This window comes from Cydia strobilella, chromosome 6 (assembly GCF_947568885.1).
Source record: "Cydia strobilella chromosome 6, ilCydStro3.1, whole genome shotgun sequence".
Lineage (NCBI taxonomy): Eukaryota > Metazoa > Arthropoda > Insecta > Lepidoptera > Tortricidae > Cydia > Cydia strobilella.
The window spans coordinates 16,232,848-16,255,211 of NC_086046.1; the positions used below are offsets into that span (position 1 = coordinate 16,232,848).

A 22,364-nucleotide genomic window follows, 5' to 3' on the forward strand; every position below is an offset into this window, starting at 1 on the left:
CATGCCCCGGGACCCAACGTAGAACAACCTTGTTCCTGGCTCCAAGGTTGTTCAATAATTGCCTGCAGTTCTCAACCAGCCTCGATGTGGTGAAATCAGAGGTTAGGGCTAAGAGTGCCGCCTGGCTATCCGAATGGATATAGATAGTATGGTTGCCGTAGTTGCTTTGCAGATTTATTGACGCACATTCAATAATGGCGTATACCTCTGCCTGGAATACCTACCTACATTAGTCAAAGTCAAAATATTCTTTATTCAAATAGGCCTAGCAACAGGCACTTTTAAATTGTCAAGTTTTACAAATATTACCTAATCTAAATGTCAGAGCAATTTATTGATGGTTAACAAAAAAAGTTTATTGCATGGTTAACAAAACTTCATTATAATACTATAGGAACAAATTAAATTACGTTCTTAAGAAATCTTAAGATTTCTTTCTTCTTCTTCGGAAATTGTCATATACTCGTACTTGGAAATTTCGACCCATGCCACCGAGCCGATGCCACGAAGGACGCTGGTTCGATTCCAGCCCGGGCACTGGAGGCCTTGGTAATTTTTCCTTTGTACATGATATTTATTTCGTTTATAGGTTAATTCTAATATTATGAAATTTATAATGTGTATTATGAGTATGGGTATCGACAGGAGAGTTGAGGTGAATAAATTCACGAGTTAATGCAATTTAAGTGCACAATATTTAAGCTGAAAGTTTTTAAGCGTGCTATCGGTGAGAAAAAATAAAATGAATTAAAAAATCCCGCTGTCATTACAATTGCATGTTGTGTGCGTGACCTCAATATGTCGGCACCATTGTAAGCGCACGGCTCGAGCCGAAACTTGGCTATATCGACTTGCACGCCGACCCGGATTAGAGATTTACGTGTCTTAGCGTGAGCCACGTTATACTTCGCGCATTTATTCACCCTAAACCTCGATACGTGAATACCCTTAATAACTATTGATTTCGAATTACACCTATATAAGTATTTTTAGAACAACAGACAGTACAAGCTAAACTAGGATCCCCACTACCGCAAGCCATAGCGCTGGTTTTCAGTAGGGATCTAACTCAAAACTAAACTAATAGTTTTAAAGGAAAAAAAAAACCGACTTCAATGGGGGATGCCCTTGAAAGATTACTTATTGTTGATGGTGCACTCTTAGGTTCCGGACGATGAAATGAAAAAGACAGCATCTTTTGCCTAATTATGTAGAAAAGGAGGTAAAACCACCCACTTTTCTAGTAGCATTTCGGTTCTAGGGTCGCAGTTCTAACCTAACCTAACCCACTTTTCTGATAGCATTTCGTTTCTGTAAGGGTCACAGTTCTAACCTAACCTAAACTACTTTTCTGATAGTTTTGTTCTGTGAGAATCGCGGTTGAATGTCCATGTCCGGCTGTCCGGGTCCAAGTTTGGGCCCAAGTTCGGTCTGTGTCCGGGTTCGAGTCGGGGTCCGGGTTCAAGTCCGGGTCCGAGTTTGGGTCTGAGTCGATAACGAAGAGAACAAATCGCCAAACGTGAACCATGTGTCACTGAAGAGTTCCATTCTGATCATCATCAGCAGTTCCACTTCATCAAATGTCACTTTTTTTAATGGAAATGCTGGATTTGTTGATGAAAATACAAAAATCACTATATGTACGCCTTTCACATTTGAGGAGTTCCCTCGATTCCTCATGGATCTCATCATCAGAACTGCGTTTTGACAAAAACGGGACCAATCTGTATGTATATACTTACAATCAAAAAAATAATTTTCAAAATCGGTCCAGTAATGACGGAGTTATGGAGTAACAAACAAAAAAAAAAAAAAACTTTTTTTTTATACCACGTCGGTGGCAATCAAGCATACGGCCCGCCTGATGGTAAGCAGTTACCTTAGCCTATGGACGCCTGCAACACCGGAGATATTACACGCGCGTTGCCGACCCTAACACTCCTCTCTTTCGTTGAGCTCTGGCAACCTTACTTACCGGCAGGAACACAACACTATGAGTAGGGTCTAGTGTTATTTGGCTGCGGTTTTCTGTAAGGTGGAGGTACTTCCCCAGTTGGGCTCTGCTCTAGATCTGGAATGACATCCGCTGCCCTGTGCCCTACCACACAAAGCGAGATGTCATTCACAGTGCCCATACCTCTCTTTTGGACGTAGTTTAAGGACATATCCGGGTCCGGACGCAGTTTAAGGACATACCCGGGTCCAAGGACATACAACCGAATTGAGAACCTCCTCCTTTTGAAATCTTGAAGTCGGTTAAAAATAAAAGAGGGCCGACGCACGTATCATTAAGTACATATATCTGGAACAATTTAGAAAAGATGATGAGATGATTAGACTTTAGCAAGTTGACCAGCTAAAAGCTGTCTCTACTTAAAGACATGTTAATAGCTAGAAGGTCTAGAAAGTTACACGGCTCAGGTTGTTAAACGTAGTTCATACATTTCTATAGGCACAAAAATATTTGGATACTTCGTAGACACACACCGATTAGCCAACCCGACTCTCCTGCTTGAATGAATGAATCAATTTTATTTGCGGAATACGGGTTACATAGGATTGGTATAAATATAGTATTTACAAGTTCTCCATATTCTACTTAGACAAGCATACAAAAAAATATCCGTATTATTGTTAATGAATTAATGATCCAACAAGATACAGAGACAACTATGTATATTTAACATTAATAACTATCTATAGAATAAACATTTATGTCACATAACCAGGTATACAAGCTCGTTTTGAACTGATTAAGAGGTACATTTTTTTAATACTTGAGTGAAAATTATTGATGACTACTCTGCCAGCATGCCATACAAATATATACGATTACTATTGCCATTTGCTTATTGAATAAAATAATAATAAAAGGAGAATAGTTACAAATGTTAGGTATGATGTGAAATTTCCCTACTCAGTTTCGAACCAAACCCTTTGGCTAACCAACACCGAAACAAGGAAGCAATCCTTCCTCAAATCTCCCAGTCATCTGGACTGTATTAAAATTCCCAGCACGTGACCCGTAACCAGTGGTTGATTTGTTTAGGGCGGCGGTACATCGCTCCATAAATCGGGCTTGTCAGCGGCACCGTGGGTTAAGGTGCGGACACACGGGGCGATAAATTAGGCCGCGACGTGTGTGAGTGAATGTAATGTGCAACCTAGTTTACACAACTAGTGTGGTTTTCAGTTCCTCGCTGGTATGCGTTATACTGCTTCGGTTTTACTAAATTGATAAATTAACGCTTTCGAACATTTACTACAACAAAGAATGATGTAGTGGAACCTCATTTGGTGTATTTCGCTTGCCTTCGCTTAATATTTGAAGCTTTTGCTTAATTTTTGAGTATTAAAATTAGCGAAAATTACAACTCGTGTTAACCGTATGTGGCATTGCTAAACCACTTCAAGCTTGTTTTTAGTGTGGGAATATACGGCAAATAATTTAAATATTTTAATATTTCACTACACATTGTCATTATCTTTTTACAAAGTACTACCGCTACCTACATACAGGGAAGACTATGCTTCAGGCTACGACTAAGCACTACGAGCTTAAATACCTTACAGGCCAAGTTATGTTTAAGTTATTCGATTTGTTTCCAATATGACACTGACAGACTAGAATCATATTGGAAACAGTTCGAATAACTAAAACTCGAATTGGCCTAGCAGTTTAGTTAGCAGTGAGACTAGTGCTACGCGCTACGAGCGTAGCCGTTAACATGCCAACACCCGTATGTAGCGAAGAGCGATTACGAACAGAAAACCCGCCTAGCGGGTCGCTGGAAGTGAATGCGTTAACGGTTTTTTCCAGTGTTAATAGATGTAAGGTTAGACGAGGTAAGAAAAACACTAGGGCAAGAGTAACACTTGTAGGGAATCCTCATACTGTTTCTCTTGTCCCGAGCAAAATAAACTATGTTTCTCTTACCCCACGTGCCATTGTATAATTTGAGGGTTACTGAAAATTAATCGGGAATGCAGTTTATAAATGTTAAACAGGACGCAATTATTAAACACTTCATAATTCCCGCAACATTCGCGTTTTCAATTCTGCAACTAAGCAAACAGCTACTCCAATATTACCGACCTGGTTCTTTTCAGAGAAACTAAAGTGTTTTCATTACGCTTCTGTTTTCGCCCCGCAATTAAACTGCTGTTAAACTTCTTGCAGCGGTGTTTGCAGAGCACCTGAATGGTCGAAAGTTGTGCGGGTGTTCCTTGTTTGCCTGCTAATTATCCCGGTGCAGAGTCGAATCAGCGGCCAAAGCGCTGACCCGGTCTAAATGATCAGGGACTATTCAAGTGGTGTGAGGGCTTCCTGTAGCCATAGCGACCGCCTTCGCTTATTATTGCATTGTATCAACATTCATGGCGTCACGTGTAGCCGATACGCTTTAGCGGGGGCCCGAAGCCAGATTTGTAGTCTCCTTTCAAATTAGACGACGGTCCGGCCCGCGACGCGCTAAAATCAAAAGCGCAAAGGGTCACATAATCCGGACCTTTTTGGACGCTACTTGTGTTTGTGTGCATGTCTCGTCTTTTGTCACGTATTCTTAATTAACGACCGTTGCCAAGCTACCCCGTTTGTCACTTGTATTGATTGCCCAAGGGCTTCTGTATTGTGACGATGATTTTTAATACTGTATGGGAAACTTGATCGTGTTAAGCGTACGATGTACGTGTTCGGTGGCGTGAGCTTTTCATTAGGGAAATCGCTTTACGTTGTGCATTTTGTATCTCAAAATTATTTTATATTTACTCATACCATCTCAGCATTTTGACCAAGTACTGAAATAATTAACCTACGGAATCGAGTATCACCTACTATTGTGTAATTGTATGTCCAAAGACCTCTTTTTTTGTTCACAATTCCGCTTACTGATAAAAATAAGATGAGTGATTTGCTTAAAGTACTTATTGTAGAAGAAACCCTCTGTTTGCAGATGGCAAGCCAAGCCTAATAAACCGGCGCTTAACCTCTCACAACAAAGCCGATACAAAGTGAGTGACATCCCGCCCGGAGATTCGCGAAAAAACCCGGCGACGTGTCAAAGACGCCGCCGCGAACCGAGGGGAAATATTTTTTAAATCTTAACTCCTTAGCGAATTGAGAGATTAAGTCCTTTTTGAAGAGGCAACCGGTCCCCGGGGTCGGGCGTGATCATTCCTTCAGATCTCATTTCCTCGGATGCTCTATTTGATTGTTATTTTTGTAGCTTTTCCCGCCGTGCCACCGGCCCGGGATTTGAAGTGACAGTCAACGATTTGCACTTGAGCGCGATAAGTGTTTTCCGACGTTTTTTATAAGCAGCTTTATTAGTGTTTTGTTTTTATCGACGGCCCTTCTTATCTATCTTTTAACAGGACAGAAACAATCTCAGATAAATAAAATTGTTTCTTCAACATGGATGTAACGAACCGCCTCGAATAATTTTTCTTAAATTGGGAGCAGTAATTTTTCACCAAGTCTTACAAGTCAGACTTTTATTGAAAGACCAGTCATCTATCTACTGCCGTCAGTTTCGACAGGTTAATACGATTTGGCGGCGAAGAAATTAACCCTCTCCATGCAGACGGGATACCGAAACACTGCACAGTCATTTTTCAACCTCCTTCAACTTTGGAGCGCATTTTTGACGTCTCGGCTTGGCAATAACCCATTAAAGCGGTTCCCTGAGCTAGAAGGCGAAAAATCTTCTTATATGATCATGTTTTTCTAAGAGGCGTTGATATTCGTAGACGTGGAAAAAATATATGTAGTTCTTGACTATATTATCTTTAATATCATAGCTTCCGATACACGAATTATGACACTTCGCTCGATACAATTAATTCCCAAAGTAACCTCTAACTCGGACTTTTAATCCAACTTTATAAACAAAAAAAGAAGATAAAACAATCTTAACTTAAATAGTAATTTCATAGCTTTCGAATTTCGATATTTTAAGGTAACGTTTTTAAAATAAATAAAAACCGACAAAATTCGATCAAAATTGACACTTGGCGCGCATGATCTTTCCCCTTCTTTCTTGCGAAATGTGACAGTGACAGCGGCAAACCGATGGAACGGCCTTAAAGTACAGATTTTCCAGATAAATATAAGAAAATCCTATTAGTAGGTATTTATTTTTTAATTTACAATATTGTTTCTATACAAATATGTCATTACGATACATAGGCTCCCCTTAATTGCATTGGCTTTAATTCGAACCCTTTCCCTCTTAGGGAGGCTCTAAGGTAATGGTTAATATGCAGTAACAAGTAAAAATTTCATTAAGAAATCGATCTTACGAGTATTGAATTAATAGTATATTTACTATGACATATATACATATATTTGTACAGTAGGTAATTAGAAGTAACAGTAAAAGGTAATTAGAAACTACATGATAATGTTTTCCTCGCTCAAATGTTATTAGAATATGTTTTAATCCATCTGAATATGCATTTATGCGTATATGCTCCATTGAGTGGATCCTGTAGCCCGTGGACAGCCGGCATAAAGCCACAAGAAAATATGCAAATCACTATAAGGCAGTAGGTAAGCGGTGGTAAGCCCCGTAATTATTCACATCGGGTTGGATCGCGCCCGGAGCGTGCCGTTTCTGCACACGAATTAAACTGACCCTTAGCAGGCATTTAAATCAAAACACATGTGCTGAGAGCGGATGGCTTAGCCGGCGTTGATTTTCGGATGAAGGCCCCTTTTTTGCGGGTCCCTGCGTCGATTCCTTGGCGGGCGATGATCGATACCCGCCTCCGCCGCCGGCCCGCCCTCCCTCTTAATTAGGACTCGGAATCTGTGGCGGACACACACACACGAGTTTCGTGTGGGTATAATGTTAATCAACTTTCATTATGCACTAAGGAATTATATGGGTACGCCTGAGGAGTGATTATCCGAGTTAGGGCCGCGTCCCCGACCAAGAAATCATACTTTATTATGATCATTCCGTATTCGGCGAGGCTTTACGGCGGCACCTCGCGGGGCCGCGGCATTAGAATTTACGGCGCATATATCACCGGCGTGTTAGAGCATTGTCTGCAAAGTAAGCACGGGATAATTGCCCTTTGTTGCTAGTTACTAGTTGGTCGCTTTCGGTAATTACCTGTACAACACGATTTATTTTTCCTGACATACTCTCCCCTTAACATGCTCGCGTCTTAGCCATCTAAGTTCATGCTTTATTTAATATAATATCCGATACAGGTACACAGGTACACTTATCAGGCAGCGAGGCAATTCCTATGTAAATAACTTATACACCTAAATACCGACGACCGTAATGATTAAATCTAACTATATGACATTCATAATACCTACGGAAGGCGAAAATACAGGATGTACTCTAAAGTTCAGTCTAAACTAATACCAATGACACCGTGTCCGTGTATCTGATAAATAGAGGTATAATCTCTAGCGAGTTACCATCAAAAACAATCAAGTTAGTTTAAACAAAACAGACCTTATGTTGGTTTTGGAAAGACTCAAACTTCAATGTGCAATAGGTGTGATAAGGGGCCAAGTGAGTGCGGCCACTACGTACACTACCTCCTATAGACTTCTCATAATGAGTCATGTCAAAGACTCGAAACCATTACGCCACTCGGTTGTATTTTACTCCATTTTTATGCTACAATAACCTAATGTTTATTTCAAGAATTTTTTTGTAGATATTGCCAATTTACGCACTCACGATTCGTAAACCTGGACGCATCTTAAATTTGCGGCTGCGCTCTTACACTAAATCAGTATGAAAGCACTGATTGTTTAAAGGGCGCGAAGTGTCTTATATGCTCCATCTAGTTGGTAAGTGGTCTGTGGGCCACTAGCATAATCGGGCGACGTGTTACGGGACCCATGCTCATAATGCGTGAGATTGGAACTAAGCCCAATCCTTTTGCGCTTACTCGCAGATTAATATCACTTCAGTCGTCATTAAATTTCAGAACTATATTCATCCGTGGACTCCGATAAATGGTACGGGTATATGAAACCCTTTTTGCGTAGTACTTAAAGTACTTATATAGGAAAATCGAGAAAAAAATATATATAAAAAAATAAGAAATAAAATGAATAAAAAATTTGATAAATTATAATCCAAAACTGTTGCTAAAAGGTATCATATTTTTAATAAGATTATCTACTTTTTCAATAAACTAGAGGTAAAGCAAATATGCATAATTGATAGATAAAGATAAGTTAATAAATTGTAGTTTGAAAGTATTTAGGTACCTTAACAACCTGAAAATCACAACACGAATTGTTCATAACATAGCAATATTGCATAACACCTACATACACGGCGGTTCAAACAACGTGAGCGCATTACAAGGTCCTTAGGTACTACGCTGATGTGAAACATCATAAAGCCCTCAAACTTCAATGGCCCTCTAATCGTTCCGGCCTCAAGAAGGGATCCATTGAACGGGCTAAGGTTATGGGATAAACCTCCGATAAATCTTACAGTTTGACGGCCCTTTAATTAAGGCATGTAATAAACTGTAATTGATCAAGGCGAATAGTTTGGACTATAATTTATTAGCCCGAGTTACCTTGTGATCGTTATTGATAGCTGAAATTTTTATGACACTTAATTTTTGTTTAATAAAATTGTGTTAGAAATCTTTAAACTTTTACCTAAATTATGGCTTTTATTCTTTTACAGTACATATGGCTCTACTTTCTCGCACTAGTAAAAGAGCACTTTTCGTGCATATGTCGAAGTTTAAAGGGCCATATGTACTGTAAAACGTTGTACGATACACGTGCGAATAGGTAATTCGCACCTCGTGTCGATTTAAAACACTCCCTGCGATCGTGTTTTAATTTATCGCCACTCGTTTCGAATTTCCTCTTTTCCGCACTTGTATCGTAAATAACTAATTGTCAATCATGCTTAAAATCTATTTTGTTTTTTACAATCCGATTAATGCTCAAGTAACAAAACGTACCACAACGGGTAACCCTAACCCACGTAATCCATCACGTACTGTAGAGCAAGCGTTACACTTTTGATAAATTAATTTTCTTCGCTCTTTTCGAGCAACATCGTGTTAACTCCATATGACCCCAACCACATACTCAAGACCTGCATTGCTTCACAAATAACAAGAAGTATATTAGACTCAGTGGAGTGAAAAGGTGTCTTGATAAGTTGGTAATATTTATGACATATAACCAGGTAGTAAGACCCTTGTTGTGTTGCAGATACAAGGATCTTTATTATACTTGGAAGATTAAGAAAGTGTCTTGTTAACCTGGTGATCTCGTACACACGTGCAGGAAAATTCTCGGGCCCTTGAACTAATTTAATAAATGAGGTGTTACCATTAATTACGCAAAGAACGTCGGGCGCAGTCGCCGCTAACACACGAACAAATTAACGAGATTATTAACTCCTTCCGACAAGTCATTCTTTCGCAGCGAGTAGCAAGAAACTTACGTGAGAAACTGATATAGCATGATATCACGTAAAATAACCTTATTTTATAATGTTAACTGTTTCCCTAATGTTGTATTATCTCTTAATATTTAATAAATTTTACAGTATATGTGGTGCTCTATTACGACACCCTGTGCTATAATAAGAACATTACGTAACTACGTCAAAAATTTAAAGGGCCATATGTACTGTAAAACGTTGTACAATACACGTGCGAATAGGTAATTTGCAACTCGTGTCCATTTAAAACACCCTTCGGTCGTGTTTTAAAATTCGTCACTCATTGCGAATTTCCTATTTTTCGCACTTGTATCATAAATAACTGTTATAGGAACCTCAGTTAAATGTCAAAAGTTTAAAAACATAGGGCAACATCATTCTTTACTACGATAGGACTGTTGATGTTTTTATCTTTTTATTTATGTTTGATTTTTACATATGACAATACCCTAAGGCTAAGGTAACTAACATGAACCAAAAAGTAATACTAAATTGACAAAATCATTTACAAGAAAGAACGTCTCTATTTTTCAAAATTTGCTAAAATTTAAATTATGAAACTCCTTTTTAAATTATTTTTAATCAGAAAATGAATCACCGTGCTCACTTTTTCCCAGTTAAATGAAAGGCTGAAAGAAAATGACGTTGATATTATTAATCAAATCCGAAAAAAATGGTAACGTGGGGTTACACTGCACAGGACAGCGACGTGTGATTGATCGTTAATGAAGTGGATAGTTATTAATGGTGCTACGCCGCAGGGACTTCTTTATTTACCCACTAACACCTATTAACTACAAAAGATATGTTACAGTAGTTTTGCTTACGAATAATTTCTTTAACATGCCAAAAAAGTTTGATGAAAGAGGCGAGATATTGAGAAACCAACTTTCCATAGAACTTTACTCATACCTTAGTATATTTCCAACCATTTCATATTTATTTTCTTTAAGTCAAATACATATATCAATCAATAGTAACTTAATAATGTATCGATAGCATGCACAAGATTTAGGTTGAGTGTAAAAAAAAAACTTACGTGTAGGGATTTTGTTACGCTAGAACCATCTACTTGATTATCATGCTCTAGGTATATCCTGTTGATTTGATACATAGGTTAAGGTAAGGTGGGGTAAGACTATCACTTGACTTATATCAACCGGGATATGGACTGTGATTACCTTTTGTATTGTTTTATAAGCTCTAGTCTAGCTAGTGAAACTAACCGTGAATCATTAAAAACTGTAAGACTATCACTTGTATGGAATCCTCATACTGATAGTCTTGCCCCAAGCTAAATAAACTATGTTAGTCTTACCCCACCTTACCTTATAATTATATTAATTTTTTTTTTGAAGTGTAAATACTAGCCTGCTGGAGTTTGCTTAAATATTAAGCACATGGCTTGGACACACATCTAGGCACTGATAATTAATCATCTCTTCAGTAGTATATTAATCAATTTAGCAAATTATTACGAGGCGGAAAACTGTAACACCCTTTTCTTGTTGAATCGAATAATAAGGTAATATTTACTACTTTTTTTAAATAGCTTGAGTAATATATTGGATTTTACGAATTATAGACAGATTGTCGATAAACAAATACAAGAACTTAAATATCTACAAGATTAGGTAGTAGACGAGTTATAAAATAAGTGAGATATTTTAATATGCCTGACTATTTGGCATATCCTCCCACGAATGCAAATAAGTAATAATGATTGGAGTGACTTGATTCAACTCACCCTCAAATATTTTGTTTTATTTCAATTAAGCGGCAGTCTCAAAGAGTTCTACCGCAGCAGTCACTCTATCGTCGACGATTTAAACAGATGTCGTGTTAAGGAGGTCCTCTCAGAATATTCGTTCAGAATTTAAATTGCAAATTCGTGCGGTGGCAGGTGCAGCCTCACGATTGAACGACAACCTCTCTTTCTATCCTTAAGGAAAGCTCATCCCACCTTCTCTCGCAAGACGCTCAAAATTAACGAATAATGACCGTCAACAAATAAAACTCGAGCGTTACTAATTACTTGGCACTCCAACGAAGAGAGGTAATTCTTGCACTCTATTGCGAAAAGGAAATCTTAAAGCTAATGGCGTTAGTATAAAAAGAGGCCCATGACTGTGATTTTTCTTTCAAACTTTTGACTTGTGATTTATTGGTTGGTTTCGTTGTCTATACGTTGGAAACAGGAAGCGGGCGTATATAAAATGTCAGTCACACACTGGCCCCAAACTAAATAGAGGGTGCGTTCATTATGAGCGGAGTGGTCGCAGGTAGGTCTAAATTAAAGTTTAGTTCGAGCAGTGTGTACAGTGGACGAGTCTTTGGCAGGCAGATCACGAGCCGCGCGGCTTAATGAATGAAGAAATTCCGTGGAGCCCCTCACACGTGCCCGGGGCGGCAGCGGCCGGCCCCTCGCATACATTGTAAAGTGCTACTCGGAGATGCTCACTGCTTTAATGATTGAACGTGATTCTAGACGGGAACAAGAAATACATTATTACAGATAGCTTTTATGACCTATAGAAGATCATCCAACGACCGCTAATGTTTCGGCTCGACGCAGAAAACGCAATTTATCGTTAATGCCAGCAAATTACATTAGAAGGTAAATATAATAAAATAAAGCTAAGGCAATAGAATTCCCCACTAATCTTTGTCGTCCCCGCAGCCGTAGCCGAGTAATTAGCTTTCCAATTTTAAAGAGCGACCGGGCTCCATCAGTCCTCCCCTGCGTGCCGAATCGATAATAATTAATTATTTTTGACATAATCACAACCAAAATCCATTCTCTTTTTGCTTATTCATGTCCTGATAATAAAACGGGGCGACGCTTTTAAGGCTCGACCGAGTGAAATTGATAAAAAATAAATAAGATTCGCCAAGTTTTCGCCAAGTCAAACAAAATTGTGGGCCAGCGCTATTGGGTGTTGCGTGATTAATTACGTTTCAGATATACCTACCGACGCTTGCGGAAAAATACCGAGCAATACTAACTAAAAAGACCATTAAATCGGATTATAAATCAAGCTACATCAAAAATTATACTATTTTCAATCGTGGGTGTATGGCGAGTAGGCATAATAATCTTGACTTTTTTAGTGTTCTTTTATTAAATTATATTGTACCTATGAATTCAAATTGAAAACGGGAAGAATAAAACCCGTTAACAATTTAAGTATTTAATATCGCACTTGCACAAGTTTTTGGAAACAAATCAAATTATTTTATTAAATATTTTGTTTTGTGTTTTTGTGTTGTTACAGTTTATAATCGCACTTGCAATCAGATTTTGCTGACTATTTTCTGGCAAAGTACCCGCCTATATACATATGTTTTTCACCCTTGTGAGAAACATACATATATTTTAAAGCAGCTGTCAAATTACGTAGTTCTGAATATCACCAGGAAAATCTCTGTCAATCCTTTCTTTCGCCATGTATTGTATTGTATCATTAAATTTCGAACCTCAAAGGTCTGTTGTGATTCGAGCACCTGACGTCTCTCCGGGTCCCGCTCGTTGACGCGGGTCTGTCGTGCGCACAATCGCGACTGTGTCAATATTGGACACGGCACATAATGGACCAAGATTGGGATGTGGGCGACCGTCCCGTGCAATAGTTGTTTGGCCTTCTAGGACGTGGGCCGAGATCAATAGCCGATTGTTTTAGCCGTGTATTACTTCAGATGACATCCTTTGATAGTAAATAGTAGTCATAAGTTCATAACAATCTCGGTCATAAACATGTATAGATACTACACATTTTCACCAAAGGATGACAAGTGTTTAAATAACGGTTACAACGTTTTGACGAAAAATTATAAAAATCAAATGAAAACTACATGAATACAAAGAAGTTTACACGCCTGAAACGTCACTTTGGCACTGACAGATTATAGTAGTATTATTTAAAGGATTCAGGTCAAATTTGCAACCTGTTATTAGAATCAGAATACGCCTCCTTTGTTACAATACTTTCGATGTCACGTGAAGCTAATAAACAAAATCGAATGCTACTCCTGTAACTTTGTTTTGTTTGTACATACATAGCCAGCTTGTGCACCGAAATTTCAAAACCCGAATCCTCAAATTTGATGAGAATGGAATATTTCGAAAGAGTCTTTTTTCCATTTTCAATTCCATTGAAATCCCATCGACCAAAAAACCAGCACAATTTCTAAATAAAATCCAATTAACGTTCCCGAAACGCCCTCGCAGAACAAGAACGCCGAACGAAATACCGGTAAGTTGCTGGTACTTAAAAAATACATGTATAGTGAAAACATTAGGTTTGCCCCGGGCCGCCGTGATTAAATCCAGCGAGGCATGCCTAACGAGACCGGTATGTTTGAACGCTAAGGAATACTTTGCAAGTCGCCCGGACAGCGGTTGCCGCACCCGCCGCACCTGCCCATGTTTATTACAGCTAAGACTCCGCGAGCCTGAGGTACTGTTTGTTTAGGCTTGACTTAGTTTACCCTAGTTTTCAAATTCAAAATTCAAATTCAAATCACGTTATTGCCAAAACATGATAATACAAAAAATAGCAATACAACAATACAATACAAAAGTTCTAGTTTAAGTATAGTGTTAACTTATTCTAGGTTAAATACTAACTTATTGTCTAATCTAATAGATAATCAAATTCTGCAATACATGTTGGCCATGGGTACCAAGCTCAGCATGTGCTAGACTGAAGTCCAGCGCTGGTTTTCAGTTTGGCCCCTTTTTTGGAGGTCTGACGAAGTACATGATGATCTTTTCTGAGCCGTTATATGTAAAATGATGAGCAGTTATGAAAAGCAATAGTATAAAGAACAATGTTACAATATTACAGTCAAGTGGTTAGCGTATCGTGTGTTTGTAACTGTTTACGAGTGTCATCTGTTGTTGTTACTGTGGTTGGGTGAATAGGTATAGCCGGTGGTGCACGGGATTTGTACATGTGTGTGTGTGTGTGTGTGTGTGTGTGTGTGTGTGTGTGTGTGTGTGTATATATATATATATATATATATCGCTGTTTTTTATGTTTGCCTTTGTAATTCAAGTAAGTGTTTTTTTACAAGGTTTTTTAAACTTGACCAAATTCATCGGTTCTCGCAGCGGCGGAGGTAGGTCATTCCAGATTTTTGCTGAGGCAAACTTAAAACAGTCTTTAAATGATGCGGTTCTATGTCGGGGTGGTATTAATTTGTACTCTCTCGTACTTCTAAGCGGTCTTGTGCGGATATCCTTAACCCATTTTAATTCTTTATAGAGATAACCCGGCCTTTCGAACTCAATGACTTTACGAATGGTAAAAACTACATGTAGTCGCCGCGTATTGTCCATGTTCAGGAGCCTCTTTCATTTAGGTATGGTGTGATATGCGCTCGCTTTGGAATGGTATGACAGAAACGCATAGATGCATTTTACACCCTCTGAATAGATTTTTTAGTTTTATTAAGAATCCTTGGTCCGTATACGATGTCACAATAGTTGAATTGGGAGAGAACCAAGGATCCCATTAGTATTTGTCTGACCTCTTCAGATAGGTACTTTCGAACATGATACAATGTTTTAATTCTATAAAAAGCATTTCGGATCTTAAGGTTGATATGCTCTATGAATCGCATTTCCCCGTCAAGTAATATCCCCAAATTTTTCGCGCTTTCTACTCTAGATACGATTTCGTTTCCTATGCACAACTTTGGGGTTTGCGCGATTATCTTCTCTCTCTGCCATTTGTTACCCATTACCATGAATTGAGATTTAGAAGGGTTCAACATCAAATTGTTTCTGGTAGACCAATCCGCTATTATGACGAGGTCTTCATTAATCCTATCCAGCGCAAGTAGTGTATCCTGTGGTAAGAAGGCGTAATAAAGCTGCCTGTCGTCAGCATAGAGGTGGACTGCAGTGTTTCAGCTATCTCACGAGATCCGCTGTGTATAAGATGAAGAGCAGTGGGCTTAAAATGGAGCCTTGCGGTGTACCCCGGGCTACGGGTTTCACTTTAGATTTAGACAGCATTCCCTGAGGAGTTTGTAGCTCGACAAACTGCTGCCTCCCGGTAATAAAAGACTCGAACCATTTTCGCGCCAGTTCTGAGACACCGTAAAAGGACATTTTGGAAAGAAGTAACGATGCGTTGAGGCAATCAAATGCACGAGAAAAATCCAGTAGAACAAGGATCGTGCCCATTCCCTCATCTGCAGCCGTACAGATGTCACTAGTGACTTTTGCTAAAGCAGTCGCCGTGCCATGACTAACGCGGAAGCCCGACTGCTCAGAAGGTAAGTGGTTATTCATCTCTAGGTATTTTGTGAGCTGTCCACATACAAATTTTTCGATTATTTTAGAAACTATGGGAAGTATACTAATCGGGCGGAGATCCTTGTAGTCGTCAATTTTTGTAGACTTTGGAATGGGTTTTACCTTGGCGAGCTTCCACTCATTCGGAAAGACACTTGAATGTTTTGAAGAATTAATTATGTGTGTAATGACTGGGAGAGTAACATCCAGTGTGAGTCTGATCATTTCAATAGAGATGTCATCATGTCCACATGCACTTGTCTGTATGGATGTTATTATTTTGAGAACATCTTTCTCTGTGCATGCAGCAATATCGAACGCGTGGTCTAGTGCCGTCGCCCTTTCAAATGAGTTTAGGGTATCGATATGAGTTCATCATCAGTATCGGTTTTATAGGTAAATACTTTTTTTACTCGTAAAAAAAATTAAATTGTCAAAGATTGGGTAAAGTATAGTTGATCAAGTAAATCTTGTCAGTAGAAAAAGGCGGCAAATTTTAAAAATGTAGGCGCGAAGGGTTAGCGTCCCATAGAATTTTTTTAATTTCGCGCCATTTTCTACTGAAAAGATTTGCTTGACCAACTATAACAGAGACTAAGAGCTCGATGCAGATTTTTATTTCTTGTTGTGAAACGGTTATGGACATTATCTGTCAGCAGTTAACATCATATTTTCAAAATCTGAATTGAAATTAAGAGTATTATTTTATAACTAGCGACCCGCCCCGGGTTCGCACGAGTAGTTCAACTAATTTACACAAAACCTGTACAAATTATACATATAAACCTTCCTCTTGAATCACTCTATCTACCTATTAGAAAAAAAACCGCATCAAAATCCGTTGCGTATTTTTTAAGATCTAAGCATACATAAGGACAGACGGACAGAGCGGAAAGCGACTTTGTTTTATACTATGTAGTGATTTTCATGAATACATATTATCATGTAGTCAACAACAACAACAACCTATATGCTGATAATAAGGTGGATAGATGATATAGGTATGCTGATACATACCTACAAATGTCCATGCTGCTTATTTGTAAAAGTTTACAAAAACAAAACCAAATTTGAACGAATAAAATTCCTTCTGGCTTAGTTATGACTCGTTTGAACACAAGAAACCCGTAAACGATAGCGAAGCTAACATAACCAATAACAATATATTATTTACGTGTCTCCAACATCTGTTAACTGAGATTAACATGAGTTTTACCCCTTGCGTTTTAATTACTTTTTAAGTTTACGTACATATACATGAATTTAGCATACCACAGTCCAGTCTTAAGAGGGTTGAAGGGTTGTCAAAACCGGCAATTTAAATCCGCATCATAATTAATTACAAATTAGTCTTCATCACTGATATTAAATAATATTTTAAAGGGATAAGTACCGACCGGCATATAGCTAATGCAAGAAGTTTTTAATTAAAACAGCCAAACGGTAAGAGGCTGGGCTGTAGGGACTATCAAGTAATGAATTCTAGAAGGTCTTAAGATGACTTAAAATTTCATGTTTATATGCCATTTTAGATCAGTCCAGTAGGCTGTATCAGGCATGTGCTAAAGCCGAAGTACAAACATATTTAGGCCCGTGCGCAGCTAATCACTGGACCAGGCTTGTGTGCCCACCGCCTTATACCCCTTCGAGCAATATTAATATATTAATTATTTATGAGTGTGTTTGGACGAGCAAGATGGTCTTGCATTGATTATATCGAGAGTTAGCCGAGATGCATTTTGTTGAGTTTAGATTAATCAACTGGAACATGGAACTTTTGGTATTGAGTTTTTCTCTACGAGTAAAGAATAGTTTTCGTCATTCAAACGGGCCAATTCGAATAATGATCTAGATATCAACTAGATATCCACTAGATATGAAACAGAAATGATAACGAGATATATTTAAGAAAGTCATGTCAAATTTGACATTTACGCGATTCCGAATGTCCCATGGATATCCCAAAACGTCACAATAATTGTAGCGTGAAATGACAATTGGTTTCTCGAATCGAACTGCAAAAGATAACTAGTTGAGAACTAAACTATAACGTATCTTTTAGATCTCGTATTGTTCTCGTATCTAGTAATTATCACGTTGTTCGAATTGACAAAATCAATCATTCTATCGAGAAGTAATTCTATCGAGATGTAGCAATCACACTGCTACGCCGTAGCCCGTAGCAAGTGCGGTCGAGTTCACAAACATCTTTACAAGCCAACGTTCAAAGACTATCAGGCCAATTCGAACAATGAGATACGTCATTTATTAGTTCTAGAAAAGATATGGATTAGATATGTCAGTGTCAAAAATGACATTTTTGTTTGAAGAAACGTCATCTTTGACACTGACATCTAATCCATATCGTTTCTTGAACTAGTAAATGACGTATCTTATTGTTCAAATTGGCCTGATACTTTTTTAAGGTAAGGTGGGGTAAGACGAACATATTTTGCTCGGGGAGAGACAAACAATATGAGGATAAGAGTTTTGTATCCCGGTCAATATAAGTAGTAAGTATAAGGATTCCATACAAGTGATAATATTACCCCGGTGATAGTCACCAAACCTTACCTTACACGACCAGTGTCATCAGTGTGTGATTAGTGTGTTACGGCCCGATTCGAACTTTAGCATACGTCAAATATTACGTCTAAACACGATATAGATTAGATATGTCAGTGTTAAAAGTGACGTTTTTGTTTGAAGATACCCGTCTTTCACATGTTTTGTAATGTATCAAGATTATGAAATCTTTCCAACCGGTACTATTTATATAAAACATTGATATATACTAGTTAGTTTTATATATATGGTTCCGTATTGTGTTGCAGAAAGTTTTTTGACATATTTTTCTATTGCATAATGTTACTTGGTAGAAATATCGTTTGGCAGAAATACTTTTGGCATACTGCTTTTCGCATAATATTATTTGGCAGAAAACCCTAACCTAACCCACTTAGAATTTTTTTTTATACTACGTCGGTGGCAAACAAGCATACGGCCCGCCTGATGTTAAGCAGTCTCCGTAGCCTATGATGATGCGTACTTAGTAAATATATGAATATTATGCGAAATGACAAGTATACATATATTTATGCGAAAGTATCATTCGACTAAAAGTTTCTTGCGATACGTGTTATGCGAAGTGTATTTCTGACAAATAATATTCTGCCAGATGAGTGTAACCCGTAAAGGACAGGTGAATGAAACAGAATCTCGAACGTACTGGAAATTTTGTCGACCACTTTTGTACCTTTGCTTCGTTAGCCCACCCATCTAACCGCTTTTTCCTCTTTCAGATGCACGTGACTGCGATGAAGAAGAGGCTAACAAGGTACGTACATTCGCTAAGCTTAAAACTAAAAGAACAACATTTAAAAGCCACTCCGGCCCCACAAGCGCAATCCAAACTTCGGCGACGACTTTATGGCCGCGGCGACCGCCAAAAGTCGTCAGGCAAAAGTCGCCACGCAAAAGTGCAAGCGTGTTTACCCATATATCAGCGTTTCTTTTCGATAAGCTCCCCCGCTGCCAATAAAGTGATTAAGTCACAAATCGCGAGGGTGGCCGGGCATTTTTATAATTTAACTGTTTTTCTACTTGTTTGGTTGGATAAAACGCTTCAGATGTATCGATTTCTTTATTTATTTTATGTGAACTGTAGCTTGCTTCAAAATTCGTTATTCTTTTTTGTTTTGATTCACCTGAGTATAAAAATAAAAGCAAAAGAAGAAACGCTAATCTTGTTAGGCACATATTGTATACAAATTAATAATATTAACAAATAAACGTTTTTCTTGTATAAATATATTTCTGATATTAAAAAAATTGTTTGATTTTCCGAGACTGACGTAAAAATAAAGTAAAATATTAAGTTCTCGAAAATATTTTTCTCTTCATATTATGAAAATATTTCTGAAATCAAAATATTATTAGGTATTCCCTAGATACTCGTAAGTACCCGCAAAAATACACAAATATCAAATAATCATTATCTTATCTGTGATAACTATATTATTGAATATAACTATTTGTATGAAATTCGAAGTGTCTCAATACATACATTTCTAAGAACATAATAATTTTCACCGTTTGCCTTATTTTATCGATATCAAGTGTCTTACCCAATACCCTGCCCTTCGGAACCCCACGATTGTTAGTTACAAATAAATTGCCCGATGGTATAACGTTATAAATTTCATACGTGCTGAGAAATGACATACGGTATTATTTACGACGAAGGTTTTTTTCGGGGAAGCACAAAGACATTGTGACATAATTGAGCCGTTTTGGGACACGCTACAATTTGCAGCAATTTCCTATGATAAAGAAATGTTTTGTGAGGACATGCTTTTCGTGTAATATGAGAATATCAGAATATTTCAATTCATTTTAATATTAGTAGTAGTGTACTTGTACACACTTAAAGTGGAATTCCATAGAAATATTAATAAATAACATATAGTACTAACTAACACTTGATGTAAATAAAAGATTTAACTATATAAATTTTTGATCATATCGTCGGTGGCATCCATGTTTCCTAAATCTAAAAAGGGGAATCTTCAGTGTCTGTGAAAAGGCGAATGCATTTAATTTCGTCACTTTTTTTTTAATTACTGTATAATCAACAATCCCAACGAGTTTCATTCTTGGGTTTTTTTACATATCCTCCCAAAATGTTAATCAAGCTCAGTACCTACACAGATAACGCAATGTTAACTTTTTTTTTTCAAGCACTATAGTATTTATACTCTGACCTCGAGGAGAAACTATCGGACTATACATATTTATAAATAACGCTTAAACGACTAGGTGAATAAACTGAAATTATTGATCTAAGACAAGACATATTTAGGATTTCATGTAATACGTATGTGTCTAATTATACGAACAAACAAACAAATTCGTTAATAACCATTGAGATTGATATCGTCTGTCAACGGACATTAGCGCCGCGCCGCACGCCGCGCCGCAACGCTCACCGCCACAGGCGCCATTAGCTCTACAAATGACACTAAAATGAAATCTATTCATTTCCTTTGAGCCGAGTCAATCGTCGGTAAATATTGTTCAATTTCACGCGATCCGAGCATTAGATCTAAAGCTGAAACCCCTTACTCACTAACCAAGCGAATTAAGACCTTATTTTCAAAGTGGCAAGTTTGTAAACACGTCTAACATTAAAGAAATCAGAGTTCTCATGGTGACGATTCGTGTTGATAGTGGGAATAAATAGTTCTGTTTATTTTCTTCTTTTGATACGATCTATTTTATCCGAGGAATCAAAATGGTCGCGCTTTTATATGAATTTCATAGACTTGAAGTTTTTATTCAGTTTTAACATTATTTAAAAACTTGTCTTTAGTAAACAGCCTGTTAACTGTCATAAATTTACTAAATCCAGCCGTGCTACGCCAATGAAAAAAAAAGACCGAAAATGAGCATAAGCATATGTGTGTCGATAAACTTAAAGCCAAAATCATAAGTCAGCATCAGATAATACAAGATGAAAAACACGCAGTCTACAGACTATACGGCTGCAATATTTATTGACTATTACCTAATTAAACAATATGAGATATATTCTATCTTCAATTAGTGAAGGTGGACAGTCAACTTCGCATACTTCAGCTTGTCGTCGGCGAGGCGAAAGAGTTCAGCCAAACTGAATCCCCGTCCAATCTTATATATTATGTAGGTAACTATGATTTTCTTCTACTATATTGTAACAACTTACAGGTTGGACCAAAAATACTTTAATAAATAATTTTTTGGATTATATTTCTTTCAAAATAGTTTCAAAATTTAAAAATATAATAATGTAACTAAAAAAAAACGAGATCTTTAAAATATCCTGTTTTAGTTTTGATGCACAAACGCACTCGTTTTTTGAAAATGTTCAACAATACATATGTATACAGCTGTTTTTTCAACGTATTTTTGTATAGGGACATTGAAGTATTATCTAATGTCGTTATGCTGCGTAGATGTTGCGATACGGCCCGGGCTAATTTGTAACCCCGTGTTTATCTGGGTCTGAGCATGCCCTCTCGATGGGTTCGTCCATTTCCATCAATGTACATCAATTTGTATTGCCAAATTTGACATGAAAAACGTCCGTCGTGAATATTTATTGGCGTTTGTTTTTTTTTAGTAAATAAAAACCTTTAAATTTCTAACTGGTTTTCATAAGGCTCTGTATCTGTGTATGTTATCTTGGTTGCGCAGTATATTCTTTCGTACGATGTTCTTAAAAAATAAGAACGAATATTTTAAGAAATTTAAGGGCAAAGATCAGTGATAGATGAGACCATTAAATTAATCATAGAACATCTGACATCGCAACACCAGCAATATTGCAATCTTTTGTATCATCCACCGACGTGACCTTGACGAGGCGGACACGAAGATTGATAATGCTGAGCTCGTTAGGCCCCTTTATCACCCTAATTTGAAAAGTTCCATGACGGTTGGAAATATAATGCGTTTAGACCTTTTCGGTTTGGCAAGGTCGTGCAGGAGCCCATCGATTATCAATTTGAACATAGCCCCTGAGACAAATTGCGGGTACAACTATGATTACAGGCTAACTAGTCGGG

At 37.7% G+C, this 22,364-nt stretch overlaps 1 protein-coding gene and 1 long non-coding RNA gene across 8 annotated transcripts in view; one reads left to right on the plus strand and one right to left on the minus strand.

The window, feature by feature from the left end:
- Positions 1-2,170, minus strand: part of LOC134742513 (uncharacterized) — a 34,579-nt gene extending 32,409 nt beyond the window's left edge. Inside the window, exon 1 of the long non-coding RNA XR_010127936.1 lies at positions 1,932-2,170. This is a non-coding gene — a long non-coding RNA (uncharacterized LOC134742513). The remainder of the gene's footprint in view (positions 1-1,931) is intronic.
- The window catches only part of LOC134742440 (myelin transcription factor 1-like protein), a 302,896-nt gene that overhangs the window by 201,265 nt on the left and 79,267 nt on the right, over positions 1-22,364 (plus strand). For all 7 annotated transcript variants that reach the window (XM_063675595.1, XM_063675590.1, XM_063675593.1 and 4 more), the window contains exon 4: positions 19,062-19,096. In XM_063675595.1, the coding sequence (XP_063531665.1) occupies positions 19,062-19,096 (35 nt within the window). The remainder of the gene's footprint in view (positions 1-19,061; positions 19,097-22,364) is intronic.